The sequence below is a fragment of the Ctenopharyngodon idella genome, chromosome 7, assembly GCF_019924925.1.
Source record: "Ctenopharyngodon idella isolate HZGC_01 chromosome 7, HZGC01, whole genome shotgun sequence".
In the NCBI taxonomy this organism is placed as follows: domain Eukaryota; kingdom Metazoa; phylum Chordata; class Actinopteri; order Cypriniformes; family Xenocyprididae; genus Ctenopharyngodon; species Ctenopharyngodon idella.
In genome coordinates, this window is record NC_067226.1 from 8,268,525 (window position 1) to 8,283,543 (window position 15,019).

At 36.5% G+C, this 15,019-nt stretch overlaps 1 protein-coding gene across 4 annotated transcripts in view; it reads left to right on the plus strand.

Annotated features, from left to right (window-relative positions):
• The window catches only part of kcnc1a (potassium voltage-gated channel, Shaw-related subfamily, member 1a), a 56,295-nt gene extending 41,539 nt beyond the window's left edge, over positions 1-14,756 (plus strand). For 2 of the 4 annotated variants that reach the window (XM_051898734.1, XM_051898731.1), the window contains exons 3-4: positions 5,756-5,941; positions 6,576-11,545. In XM_051898734.1, the coding sequence (XP_051754694.1) occupies positions 5,756-5,941; positions 6,576-6,703 (314 nt within the window). In that variant the 3' untranslated portion in view covers positions 6,704-11,545. Of the gene's footprint in view, positions 1-5,755; positions 5,942-6,575; positions 11,546-12,075 lie in introns of those variants that run through there. The other 2 variants (XM_051898732.1, XM_051898733.1) reach the window with 2 other exon arrangements.
• Positions 14,757-15,019: the final 263 nt, after the last annotated feature.

The following is a 15,019-nucleotide window of genomic DNA, read 5'->3' on the forward strand; positions in this document are numbered from 1 at the left end:
CTTCCGCATTCGTCATTACGTCATGCATCCAGTCAGAGTTCACTCTTTCGCCGTAAATCGATGTGTACGGCTGTCTGTCAGAAAGTTTTAAATATGGATATTTTTCTTACACAAATGCATCGCTTCGCTTCGGAAGGCCTTTATTACCCCCCGGATATATTTTATGATGGATGGTTGCACTTTTTTGGGCTTCAAAATCTCATCCTCTATTTACTGTCATTACAAAGCTTGGAAGAGCCAGGACATTATTTAATATAACTCCGATTGTATTCGTCTGAAAGAAGAAAGTCATATACACCGAGGATAGCTTGATGGTGAGTAAATCATGGGGTAATTTTTATTTTTGGGTGAACTATCCCTTTAAGGCTGTGAAAATAAGTTATTAATCATTTTATAAAGATTAACTTAAAGTGACAACCATCAGTTAATATTTAAAGTCAGTTTATGAAGTATTTACATAGATGTTTAATGTGGATGAGCTTTAAGGGAGCACACTGAGCTTAATTGGAGCAGCAATAATTTTTAATTAATAAATATTACATTAAATTTAAAGGACAAGATTTTGTGAAATAAATAATCTAGGTCATGTATTAAGTTTATACATATTTTAATATAAAAAACTATTATTGACAATATCTATGAAATTATACTTTTTCTTATTGATGTCACACTGAAGCTGTGTGATTTTCATAGTAGTGCACCCTTTAAGCTCACCTAACAATAATATGACGTCTTTAAATATTGCAGCATTGTAAAACCACAGACCATTAATAAACTGTAAATTTATAATATTAAAAATTTAGAAGTACAACCCAGTAATGCCTGTAAAATAATGTATTACGGTAGCAAACAATCTTATACAGCTAGTAGGCTAACTATGTTCTGTAGCATCTGCGCTATGTTGCTAAAACTATCTTTTGGATCTAACTAATTATTTTCAACATGCAGGTTCCAGGTTATAATGTGCAAAAGTCTAAACATTAATCTCTTAATTTTGCAGTAAGTAGTTATAACTACCCCCCAAAAAAGGCTTAACTACCTTAAAAATGCACATTTAAGGAGCTCCTCTTTTGGTGAAAGCTTTCAGACAGGTTTCAAAATGGCCGCCAGACAGTGTGAACACATGGATACCCATATCTCAGTGTGCAATGGTCTGATTTTCTTGAAATTACAGGAGGTATGTAGTAACAAACACATCAATTGGTTAAGACATCAAGTAGGGTAATACATTATTTTTTCTTTTTATAATCTGAGCTCAAAGATGGTAGTGTGCTTAATGGGTACTTGAGCTTACGTTTACCCTATATATATATATATATATATATATATATATATATATATGATCCTGCACACTCTACACATTTATTTATTGTAAATGTGCTTGTGAATTTTTCAAGACTGAATTTGATTGTAAAATAGTTCCCAGTAATCCATAAACAACTGAACAGTGTGTACAGAACAACATAAAACTTACAACCATTTTTATGTACTATGTATGTGGCCAATGATCTGAATTGATGCCTAAACTTTATATGTCATATTATAGGGGTTTATAAATGGATAAAAATGAGGAAAGTGCAGAAAGTGAGGGGACTGATGAAGAGAAGGATTTGATGGTGTTAAACACTCGAAGCAGAAATAGCAGTGAGGAAGTAGGGCAGGTGCAGCAGGGTCCCAGGAGATCTGTCCTTCACTGGGGCTCTACCTCAAATATGTAAATAATAATGACCGTGTGTGTACTTAAAGTGAGCAGGTTCTCATTCACACAGAATTAGAGCTGAAAATTCCTGCTTGAGGAGAAAGACAGTCTAAAATAGCCATTATCATGTATTCATACACTTTGTTTAACCGCACATACTGTACACACTTTGAGAAGAGACAATATTGAATTGAGAATCATTATTGGATGAATTGGATTATTTTTTCTATACACTAACCAGCTGAACAAAATGTCTCAAACGCCTTTGAGATTTTAGCTATATTTAATGGTACTATATTTGGTACTGTTATATTCTTTATACATTTCATACATTTTTTAACAAGTTACAAATTATTCATGTGTTGTGACTAGGAACTTGACAGACATCAAAAATGTGACTGCGACAGGTGGCAAAACCAGGCATAGCATTTTACATGAGAAAAAGGTATACTGGGTATGGAAATTAAAATAACTTCACAAACACTATTTGAAACTTTTTAAGTCAATCACCTGAGCTGTAAATGCCATGTGATGAGTCACTCCACAAAATATCTATTAATATAATGAAATAGAGACTTTATTATTGCTTGATTTTTTTGTTTTGTTATACAATAATTGTTGACAAATTTTTAAATGGCCATCATGGAGAAACAGTTTTTTTGCCTGCTGTGTGAAAGTGAAAGAAAAACAGAAACAACTGTAGAGACAGTGAGAGGAATGCCTGTTCATCAGATTATTCATAAAGATGAGTCATCCATCTAAGAGGCTTGTATCTCTTCACAACTTTTCCTGTGTGTGTGTGTGTGTGTTTTTAAGTTAGCTCATACTATAAATGTGCACACACCATGAACTATGAATAAACACACTCAGAAAATACCAATACAAATAACAGCAGCCTTGAAATTTCTTAGAATTCTCTATTCTCTATTCACAGTTGCAGAGTTAAACTTGCTAGACTGGACAAATGACAATATGTGACCTGAATCATGCTTAGCCTCATGTTTTATTTTCTGGAATAACATGACCTAAAGGGAATTAAAGCACCAATTAATGGGAAAGTTCACTAAAATGAAAATTCTGCCATCATTTACTCACCCTCATGTCATTCCAAACCTTTATGACTTTCTTCGGTTATTTTTGAAGAATATAATGACCGCTCTTTTCAGTATAATAAAGTGAAAAAGACCTGGGGCTGTTTCATAAAGTATCATGAAAGTGGGTCATATGACTTGTGCTCTATAAGCTTCCAAGTCAGAAGCTTAATGATAGCTTTGTGTGACCGTTCGCAAAGACCTGCCCCCTTTAGTTACTGTTGCTATGTCCGACAAGCCATGCCGATCTCTTGCCACACATCATGTTCTCACGCAGTGAAAAACACATCGCGTAGCAAAGAGGACACTGGCAACGCATCGACAGGCTAGACAGAGCAGGTTACTTTTGATATGAAACAAAGTCTCAAATTTCAAATTTTGTAATTTTTAAAGAAATTTAAACAATAAATACTGTTTTGTGGCTCTTTAATGTGTCGTGACAGATCACTGCAGCACCCTCAATTCAAGCGGCTCGTGAACCGATCATCTCATCCTACTAATTCATGTATAGCATCAAATAAACATGAATGAACATCATGAGGAATGGTGTTTCAATCGCGGAAAGACGTCAGTACACACCATTTTTCAAGTTCAAGTCCACCTACGTTAATCTGCTAACTCCCCTGACTGCTTTGTCGGACAAAATGGAGGATTCGGCGTTATGATTGGTTAGATCGCCTCTCAATCAAACTCCTGCCGAAGGGTCAGTTATCAGAGTTTATTCGAGAATTGGTGATGTCAAATTGTTGAACAAATCATTCTTTTGAATCTTTCCAGTTGATTCAGTTTCAGTTTGTTCATCACAAAACTTTTGTATGGCTTTGGAAGACTTAAAAAATATAGTGTACACGTCATATGGACTACTTTAATGATATCTTTATGATACTTCTGATATGCCTTTAGAAGCTTAAAAGCTCCAGTCCCCATTCACTGTAATTGCATAGAAAAGAACAACCAGTACATACATTTTTTCCTGTTGTATTCCACGGAAGAAGTCATACAGGTTTGGAACGACATGATGGTGAGTAAATGATGATAGGATTTTCATTATGATGTTTTATTAACAAAATTCGGAAGGAGCGCTTTCAAATGATCCTTCCAATCATCACGTCATTCCAACCAGCTGTCAGCAATCAGTAATCAACATGTCTACCCAATCAGCATAAGTGGAGGACATTATAAATACGCAGTCGACTCACCCATGTTCCTCGGCAGTTTCTCAGCATCCCTCCACCACCCCGTCTCCTCACACTCGCCCGGTTATCTTCCTAACCAAATCTCACACTCGCCTGGCTATCTTCCTAACCAGAATACGGGGGGAGTACTCTGGGTTCAGGCCAAATACCGAGCTCGGAGCCCTCTCCTCGGACAGCACGCCAAATACGCATACTATTTATTTATCTGACTTATTTGTAAGTGTGAACTCGTGAATTATTTTTGGGTGAAATAACCCTTCAAGCAGTTATCAATAATTTGTTGAGTCACCATGGTAATGTACACCATAGTGCGCATGTGTCTACAGGGTATGCATGTTGTACTATCTATCAATAGACCATAATGAAATGTAGCCAGTCTAATATAACCAACAGGACTCCTGTCCCATTTGAATAACCGCAATGTACTTGCTGATAGATGCTCTTTTGTTGACACTAATATGTTAGCAAGAGCCTGCTTGAATCAGTGTTGGCGATACAATGGAAAATCCAGGTGGGAGAAATGATAGTTCACAGCACTCTTTCCTCTGAGGAGCTTTGGCAGTGCTCTCCCTTCTCACAGGTCTGATCGATGAGGCGTAAATCGACTGAGCAGAAGCTTCTGGCTGCCAGAGAGCTCACAGGTGAAAAGGCAGGTTGCCATGAGCTGTTTCTATATATTACACCATGGCTAGGGGCTATAATTCAATGCTCCTCCTTTTTTTTTTTTTTTTTTTTGGAACAAAACCAGAGCTGCACCCTGCTGTTTGGTCAAATGTAGTGCTGAAAACAAGAGAGGTTTGGATTTTTTAATTTTTTTATTTAACTAATTCTCAGCTAAATTTGTTCCCATACAATAAATATATGGGTGAAAACGTGGGATACAATTAGATTATATTATTTACATTTATGCATTTAGCAGCCACTTTTATCAAATACAAAATATGAATAACAACTGCATCTAAGCTATGTATTTTATCAGTTCATGCTTTTCTTGGGAACTGAACCAGTGTCCTTGGTGTTACTCCACAAGTTGGTAATAATTTAAAAATGTAGGTTTAATTTGGTTGATAATTTAGATTACATAGAATATAATAGATGGAAATTATGAAAACACCATTTTATTTGGACACTATGAGCATTCTTAAAAACAAATTTCTACTTTTGCACATTATTATTTTGCCCACTATTTTACTAATGCATATTACTATTATTACTAGTTAATTTTATAGTAATTTTTACTATTGCATATTATTAACTGCATATTAAAAATGGAAACAGTTAGTTTACATGATCAAAGACAACAAATTCCTGGGACCTTTTAGGATTTTAATTGCACATTAATTTTAGTTTGAACTGGATTTTACTTAAAAATGGACAGAGATAGAGTGAAGTGAAGGAATGAAGTGAATGTGGCCTAACCAGTGAAAAAGCATATGAAAAAAGCAAATTTAGTGGTTCTCAGACATTAACTAATTTATTTTTGGAGTGTATTTCCCCAGAAACCTTTAAGTATGATAGTTAAACCAGAACCCCTACTGAAACACTGTATCAGGTGAACATTACTTTTGTTGTTGAATGAGTATGCTTCAAAAACACTAGTCGCTTATTTACACCTCAAAATAATTTATTAAATGCATGCATACATAAAATAGATTTACTTCCATGTCACAAGCTGGGCTTCCCATTACTCTCTTTCGTCCTCGCTTGCATCAGCCTTGGTGTATCTCCATGGCTACATGTTGTTCTTACATCTGCTTGTGTGTTTGAAGATCCCAAAGTGAACGGTGAGGCAGCAAAAGCAGCGCTGGCCAATGAGGATTGTCCCCACATAGACCAAGCCATTTCCCCTGAGGACGGCCAGCTCTTTAACCCAAGCGAGTCACGGGGAGACACTCCATGTTTTCTGCTGAACGTCGGCAGACGATCTACAAACACAGGCACCCGAGTGAGGAAGGGTATGTTACCTCTGCGTGAGGCTATTGTCTGACATACACATACACATTCACATGAACAAATGTATTACACAGTAAATAAAGTAAATAAAGACAGTCAAAGCATACAGACAAGCAGAGCGCGCCCACAACAGACAGTAACAATGATGCAAAGCTGCCATTTTTATCACAAATGAAATAAAAGGCCAAATTTATACTTAAATTTCCTCAGTCACAAACTGCATCTTTTGTTTTAAGTTTCACTTCCATTAGTTATTTTATAATATCAAACATTACTGTCAAATTTGTTCATATGTAAATAATATTAGACAGGAAATATCCAATAAGGACCCTTCCCTGCACGCTCAGATCCTTCCACAAGCCACATTTCTTCAACCTTCTTCTCTTTTAACATATTGTAAATAAGTTTTTTTTTCCACACCACGCTGCATTACGTCAAACTCATATTAACACACATACAACTGCCTTCTGGGGCCAACCTTAATATTCCCTTTTTTCTGTTTTTCTTTGTTGTTTGTTTGTTTTTTTACTTGTTTCTTCCACCACTGTACATGCCTGTGGTCTGTCTCTATGTTTGTACCTCCTTCCATCTCTCACTCTCTCCCCGTCTTCCTTATGCTACCCGAATGGCTCATAGCCGGAATGTTCTCAGGGAGGTCAGGGGCGGAGCCGGCCGGCCCGACGCATGGCACACAGGGTTACCCACTGCTGCAGCTAGGCTGGGCGCACAGCCCAGAAGATGGCCATGCCAGGGTCACCACCTGATATCCATCCCTGTTTCGCTGTCATACGTCATAGCGTTCAAACCGCTCACAGCAGCCTTAGATAAATAAAAGGCCCCTACACGCTATGTAGCTTCACAGGCTGTCAATTAACATCAGCAAATGTAGTGATATTAAGACCAACACGTTTTCATGTCATCTGACATCACTGTTCTAGTTTATAAATAGACTTCAGATCGCATATAGAGTGAACTTTCCACCTACAGCGGCCATTTCTGATTACATTCAAAAGAATATCCTGTTACCGTCCACCAATTTGTCACATGATCATTTTCTAACCAGTAACGCTGTCTGTCTGTGTCTTATGACATGTTGCTCTGTGTGAGCATGCTCTGTTTGACTCCAGATCTTACCCGCAGCCAAAAGCACCACAAGATGGTCAACATCATCACCAAGCAAAACTACACACACTTTTCCCAACAAATGTGTTTCGTTGTCTTTGTGTTTTATATATGTTTGTGTAAGAGTGTTTTTTGAGAGATGTGTGTGAGGTGTGTGTGTGTGTGTGTGGATGCGTGCACGCATGTAGTGCTTTTTCGGAGTGCCGTTTTCTTTCTGTAGCATTATGTTGTGCATGTGTTGGGACAGTCTTTTGATCCTTGCTGCACAATCTGTCCTGATGCCTGTATGGTATTGGATGAGAAAGGGAAGACTTGGTTTTGCACAAAGGCAAAGAATATGTTGGAGATGGTGTACAGTATACACCACTGACATATGTGACACACTCTTTCATTTTGAGTCAAATGTCGCAATGAGTCATTAGTGGAGAAATGTGATAAGCAAAAAATTCTTTATTTTTAATAAAACAACGCTTCTGTTTTCAAATTATGTACATTTTAAGATTCAAACAATTACGGAATGCACATAAACTGATCGTCTCTTTCTTTTTACTACTAGTTGTAGCACAAAAAAATAAGCAAAAATGAATGAACATCAGAGGTATGTTCAGTTTATCTATTACTTTATAATCTCTCAAGTAATTGCCCAATAAACGTTGTCACCAGATGATACAGTTTCCCCAGGAAATTCATTCACTGTCCATAACTTGCTAGAAAAAAAATCACATAGCTTTTAAATCGTAAATGTATTGTTAAATATATTCAGTATTTTAGCATTATGTTTTTTATGCTACTGATGTCTTAATTGTTTAATGTATGTTTGAATAAATGTCCTAATTCTGGAAAAACAAGTTTGAAACGAAACAGGTTTTCATTACAGGCACAATTTAAATGATTATATCTCGATAACAGTTTGTAAACATACACTGTAAACCCAAAAATGTTGGCAAAACTCAAAAAATTTGAGGTAATCAGTTTTTCTAAATCATTTTTAAGTTAAGAAATTCAAATTCAAGTAAGCAGAACTGGAAGATTTCAATTTTGTACTCATACATTTTGATTGCTCAACTTGAAATTTTTTAGTAAGTTCATACATTAAACTTAAAATTATCATGTAATCTTAACTTATATATATTTTACATAAGCAGACAGGAAGCAAAGTGGGAGAGAGAGAGGGGGTTCGCGAGCCAGGACTCGAACTTGGGTTGCCCGAAGCGCAATGGTGCTATATGTCGGCGCACTGCCCACGAGGCTATTGGCAACCACATCTTAAATTATATTTTTAGTAGTGCAAATTTAGCTAGCTATAACTAGCTAATTCAACAAATGCTAATTAACACAATGCTTTGATAAAATGAACATAGCATAGCAATTGCTGAAAGGGTACGGCGATACAGAACAGTAACCCCCCAAAAAACCCACATAACAGAAACTCTTCTAAATTGGGACAGCAAAGCATATAACACTACTAAATTCACCACTTAACATTAATCTTGCACAAAAAAACATTATATAACTTAATTTTAGCATTTATTCTCCCTTTCAACTGTCATGGCAAAGCATGCTGGGCAATAGAAATCCCAGCCCAGTTTCAGGTAAATTTAAGTTTGTCAAAATTAAAAGAAACAAGTTCGTAAAACTGAAAACAATTAAACAATTCAGATGACTTAAAATGTGTCAGTTTCGTGAACTCAAAAGAAAAAGAAAGTTCTAAATACTCATAAAAGTTAATTAGCTAATTTGTTTAATTTGAGTTTGTCCTACTCAAACCAATTAATTATTTTGAGCGTTAGAGTTTACAGTGTAATAACTATATCATTTGAAAGCAGAGACGTTCCTTTTTCATTGTGCATATAATCAAAATGTTTTTGGTCAGAATGACTCAAAATGATAGCGTAAGTCATTTAAATAGACTATAGAAAAGTGCCTGAAACTGAGGGTCTGACCCTGACAAATCAATGGACTGGATTCTCGGTTGCCTTAATTTCAAATTTATGAGTTAATTTGATTTTCTAGATCAACAAATCTGTGAACTGCTAAATTCAACTCGAAACTTTTGCCTTGCAATCCACAGCCTTCTTTGCTCGCTCTAATGCCAGATTAACCAACCGATCTTTCTGCATGCCCTCACACAGAGATTGCATGCAATCTTAAACCCTTTAAACCTGACCCATAGCAGCAAACATGGTGTGGAGCAAACTGACAGATGTCAAGACTAAACCTTTGGGTCTCAGCAACTGCCATGTGCACATTTCTCTCCAATAAACCAAGGTTATCAAAAGTCCCGAAGCCTGGGCACCATAACCAGCAAGGCCCGAACACTGGCCGAGGTAGTATCGATGTCCACCGGGTCCTGCGGCCCACCTGTTCTCCTCCGGCGGTCCCATTCTCCAATTCCCTCCATTCTCTAAGAAATGGAGCAGTGGTGTAGTTAGAGCTGTCTCCCTGGGTCTTCCTCCTGCTCTGCTGCCTTCTGTTCTCTGCGGTGTTTGATTTGGTCTGGTTTGTCTTGTTCTCTGGTCCTTGTCTTCTGGAGCTGTGTTTTTGTCTCCTCCTCTCCTCTTCCGTCCGTTTTGCTTGTTTCTTGTCTTAACATACACCGACTCTTGACTCATACAAAGCCATCAGAGAAAGCAAATCTACAAAAGATCTCAGGGAAATTTTTAAGGATTCCCTAGTTACGAGTGTTTATCAGACATAATAAAAGAACTGGGATGAGGAAGGTAAACCTTTCTTTAAGAGCACATTATTTTTCCAGGGACCACTTCAGAACTGGAAACTTCTGATAGAAAGACTGCCATCTAATGAGGGAAAACCTCCATTCAAATGATATAAATCATGACATTTTTAAGGATTTGCTATGAATATTTACTTATAAATCCTCTCCCATCTGAGTATATTCTTGCATAAAATGCTTTCTGACACCTGGAAGACAAAACAATAGCCATCTCTATCCTCTATCAGTTTCTTTTTTTGTTTAGTTTCCCCATTTAATTTTTGCTTTGCTTTAGTGGAGTCTTGCTCCCTTCTTTCTTCATCACTTGTTTAATGAGACCCCAGGTAGGAGGTATCAGGACTCCCTTTTCCTCTCCTCCGCTGTCTCCGGCAAATGTTTCTCCTTCCTCTGCAATTCTTTCATTCTCCCTGTGCATTTCTGTCCATCTCTCTTTCTCCAAACTTTTTAGCCCTGGATTGCGAAAGCAACCCAAAAGAACGTTTTTACCATACAGAAATGGCTTATTTTCTCAGCCCATTTCTTCCTCATTCTGTGAGCTGAATGAAAACAAGACCCAATGGCTGGATGACCCTGAGCAATCCCATCCTCCCCTGTATTTTCTACTGCAGATCCCTGCAAAGAGGAAACTGCCCTAGTTAAGTATATGCAGTCAGAGGTGCTCAAAGTGACCTGAGAAGGCAGCAGCATCTCAAAACCTTCCCTTCTCCAGCCTTGCTGGACTCCACAATGGCCAGAGGGATTTCAGGCTGGAATTCAAAGGAGGGACGTACATGTAGAGAGAAAAAGAGCACAATTGAGGATGTTGCCAGTCGACGCAGTGGCAAACGTTTTTATTCAGATTCCGACTGTGTGAGGGATCTCATGGACCAGGACTTTTTTTAAAGGAAGACCTTAAGGACCATCGACTGCAGAGCGACACGAATTGATGGCTTTAAAGCCAGCAAAATGAGTTTTATAATCATAATACTAATGATAGTACCTGCAGTGACAGATGTAGTGGACTCTTACCTGTTCATTTTAGCATGAGCTGCATGGTGTTACATTAAAAAAAAAAAGAGGAAAATATTCTATATCTGTTATGAATATCTGTATAAAACAAATATTTTCTTTCAAGAGTTCTTGACTTTTGCAGAATTGACATGTAGCCATGAATAATGAGATGTTCAGAGACCATGTTCTTTATTTCAGCATCAGATTTCTTTCGTTTCATTCTGTCTTTGTTGTTAACCACACGACTCAGCTCTGGTCACATTGACCTCAAATTCTGAATGAGACACTAGTGGTTACTGTCATGAGATAGATTGTAAATTCCACTTTTCAACTTTGTTTCTGTCTGGCATGCTTGTGATTCTGGATCTTATAGAGAAAAAAACTGAGCAAAATGAGTTATTTTTCTGTTTTATGTCATAATTATCAGTGAATAGATCCTGTGGAAACTGTCGTGAGCAACTGTTTATTTCACATATCAAGTGCAAACTTTTGACAGTGTTATTTTTGGAGAAAAAACATCAAAAATAAGAAAAATGGCATCCTGTCGAGATGTTTTACATTTTCGCTCATTACTTTTAGGTACTAAAACAAAGAAAAGCAAAAAAGACAGATGTATATTTACATTATAAGAGAATTGTATGCAATTTAGAACTTTGGGGGAAAACAAATGCATGCACTATGTTATGCAACAATAACTGCATAGAAAAACAGGAAAACATGACTACAATCATAGCATGAAATAAATTTTGTATGAAACTTGTTAGCGTGCTTGTTTTTTGTTTTTGTTTTTTTCCCATTGATTCCCATTGATGTTTCTCTGTACCAATACTCTCTTTGACCTGAAGTTGACAGGCACAAAGAGCTGGATTGGAAGGTGAAAAAGCAAGTGAAAAGGAACAAAAAAAAAAAAGTGTCTCCAGGTGGAGCAGCATGGCAGACTGCACTGATGAGCATGGTGATGAATTAAACCATTAACATTTGAAGGAAACAGTGAAACACCTGCATGCTGTGAACAAGCTGAAGTTTTGAACAAGCGGTGTCAACATACACTCTGCTCAATGAGGTATGATGCTAAAGCCTGCCTTACGCCTGCTAAACGTGCCTGCTAGCAGACCGCATTAACGTCACCCTCTGCTCTCCTTTCATCCCTTCCTCCTACTCCTCCTGACCCTTTCCATCTCTCCTCTGCGCTGGCTCGCACGTCATCCCGCACCCTCTTCACCCGTCTTTGTTCTCTAGGTGTCTGGGTAATAACTTGTCTGTTGTCTCTCTTCTTTTTCATGTCTGTAGAGGCTTCCCGGCTGGGCCGGCACAAACCGCCTGCAGACTCTGTGTGTGTCATGAATCGTGGTGTTCCAACCACTGTGTGCATGGCCCAGAACACCCCTCCCACTTCCTGATAAAGCTCTTTAAGTCTGTTTGTTGTACAAGAATAGATGGAAGACCCGCTCTGACACGTTTAAATGTATTTCAGAGGGACATTTTTGTTGGTGGCTGACAGTTTTGTCAACTTGAAGTGGTGTGTAAAATGTGTATTTGAGTGCATGCGTGTTTAATATGTGTGTGTTTGTACATGTGTCTGTACTGTAAATATGCTTTTCGTGTTGCCCACGCTTGCGAATGAATATTTAGAGTATCTAGAATGTTTACAGGGTTATAAGGTCAAACCTATCCATTAACTTTTTGTTGTTTTTGTGGATCACAACAAATATTCACAAAGCTGCCTTTAAATTGGAATGGGCTCAAACTAATGATGTTGTTCTCTGTTGTGCTGCTGCTGTAATCATCAGTTGCCTTTGTTTGCTGTTTGCACTTTGGGACTCAACAATAAGAATTTTTCCTGCTGGCCCCATCACAGATAAATGTTATTATTTTTAGTAACATTATTAAATATGTGACCCTGAACCACAAAACCAATCATAAGTCGCACGGGTATATCTGTAGTAATAGCCAACAATGCATTGTATGGGTCAAAATTATCGATTTTTCTTTTATGCCAAAAATCATTGGGATATTAAGTAAAGATCATGTTCCATAAAGATATTTTGTAAATTTCCTACAGTAAATATATCAAAAATGTATTTCTGTGTTGCTAAGAACTTCATTTGGACAACTTTAAAGGCGATTTTCTCAATATTTAGATTTTTTTTGCACCCTCAGATTCCAGATTTTCCAAATATTGTCCAATCCTAACAAACCATACATCAACGGAAAGCTTATTTATTCATCAAAAAATAAAAAAAAATAAACTGGTTTTGTGGTCCAGGGTCACATATGTTAGAAAAACAGATTTATATATTTGAACATTTAAGTTTTAAGTTTACGTTTTTACAACAAATAATTTATTAGATTCTTATTACTACTTGTTATGTTAAAGGGATATTTCACCCAAAAATGAAATCTCTATCATAATTTACTCACTATCATGTTGTTCTAAACCTGCATGCCTTTCTTTCTTCTGTGGAACATGAAAGAAGATATTTTGAAGAATGCTGGTAACCAAACCGTTTCTTTTCCCATTGACTTTCATTTTTTGTTCATATAATGGAAGTCAATGGGAACCAAGTAGATTGCTAATATTCTTCAAAATATCTTCTTTTGTATTCTGCAGAAGAAAGAAAGACATACAGGTTTGGAATTACATGAGGGTGAGTAAATTATGACAATTTTAATTTGCAGCTTTCAAAGAAACTTCACAGTATGTTAGTAAGCCACATGACCTTGATCTTGGTGGCATTTTTCAGCAGAATTTGCAACTGCAATGTTCAGTACATCACAGAAATGCACAGAAAAAGTTTGGAAGGCATAAAAAAAAAAAGATCAATGAACAACTGTGACAATATGCTCTAGCATCTGATAACTGACCCGAAACTCTTTCACTCTGGCCCTGGGCCATCATGCAGTCCTTATTGTTAAGTCCTGTGTTTGCTTAGGGTATAAGTGTTAGTGGACAAATTGAATCTCGAGTTGGTATTTATAATGTTCTTAATTGCTTTCTAACACTTTCTTTTCCCAGCGAGGACATCAGTACACTCCAGTGAAAATGAGGTTATTTAAATGAAGTGAGATTCTAAACTTGTCAAACAGAAAGTCGACTGCACTCATGCTTTCTTTTAGAATCATGCAGCAGAAACTATCAAACTGATGTGTCAAAATGTGCAAAACATTTTAACCAACCAATAAGTATATCTATATCCAGTTAGTTTGAAGTGAACTCACTGCCAATACGTTTTTTATGGAGTTTTTACAATCTACAAGTGGAGAAACTAGATTGACAAGTAGCAATACTTCCTCAAAAGCTTTGTTGCAAATGTTATGTTCAATAATGATGCCAAGATAGACACTACTAAAATTTTTTAATTTAACACAATCTCAAATTTTCATAAATACTTAGCATCTTTTTTTATATATATTTTTTTTTTGTACATTATAGCTACTCTTCTCTAGATCGAGTGGTTCTCTCGACACTGAAGAGAGGCTCACAGATTAATGTATTTATATTTTAAGAACCAAGGTTGAACCTAAATCTGTCACCAAGCATTTATATGTTTGTAAATATTACAGTAATACATTATATATTATAATATGTAGCTAAAATTTGCAAGGTTATTCTTAGGTAAATTTTCCTCCCATCCATAGGTAGCTACTGTACAATCTGCATTTGTTAGGTGGATTAAGAGTTATTAATGAATGCAAACCGCATGATGTTAATGGTAAATAATAAATATACCTCAGTTCCAAAAAAAAAAAACAATAAATAATAATAATTTTGTGGAAATAAACAATATTGGCATGATTCCACTTACACAATGAGCTAAATATAACCGAATTCTGTTAGTTGATGCTTCAAAGGCTGTTTTATTGCTTCCAACAGATTGTTAACAAATTGCAATTAACCGTTAGTTATCAGCTTGTCAGAAAGGCTGCTTTATGATAACCTACTATTTAGTAAAGCAACAAAAAAAAAAAAATTAGGGGAACTTCTAATGATTTCAGTCAATACAAATTAAGTATAAGAAAAAAATAAATAAATGAAACATTTAAATAACCTGTTGTATTTCTCCTATTTTTGTCCTTTTATTTTTCATGTACTGTATAACTTAGCATGTCTGTCATTTGAAACCAAAAATGCCACTTCCTAAGAAATATTCCCAAGGTTTGTTTTATGGTTTTGTTTTCATGTTTTTATCTCCATATTGACTGATAAGAAACCAAGTCCATGTGTGGCCTTGTG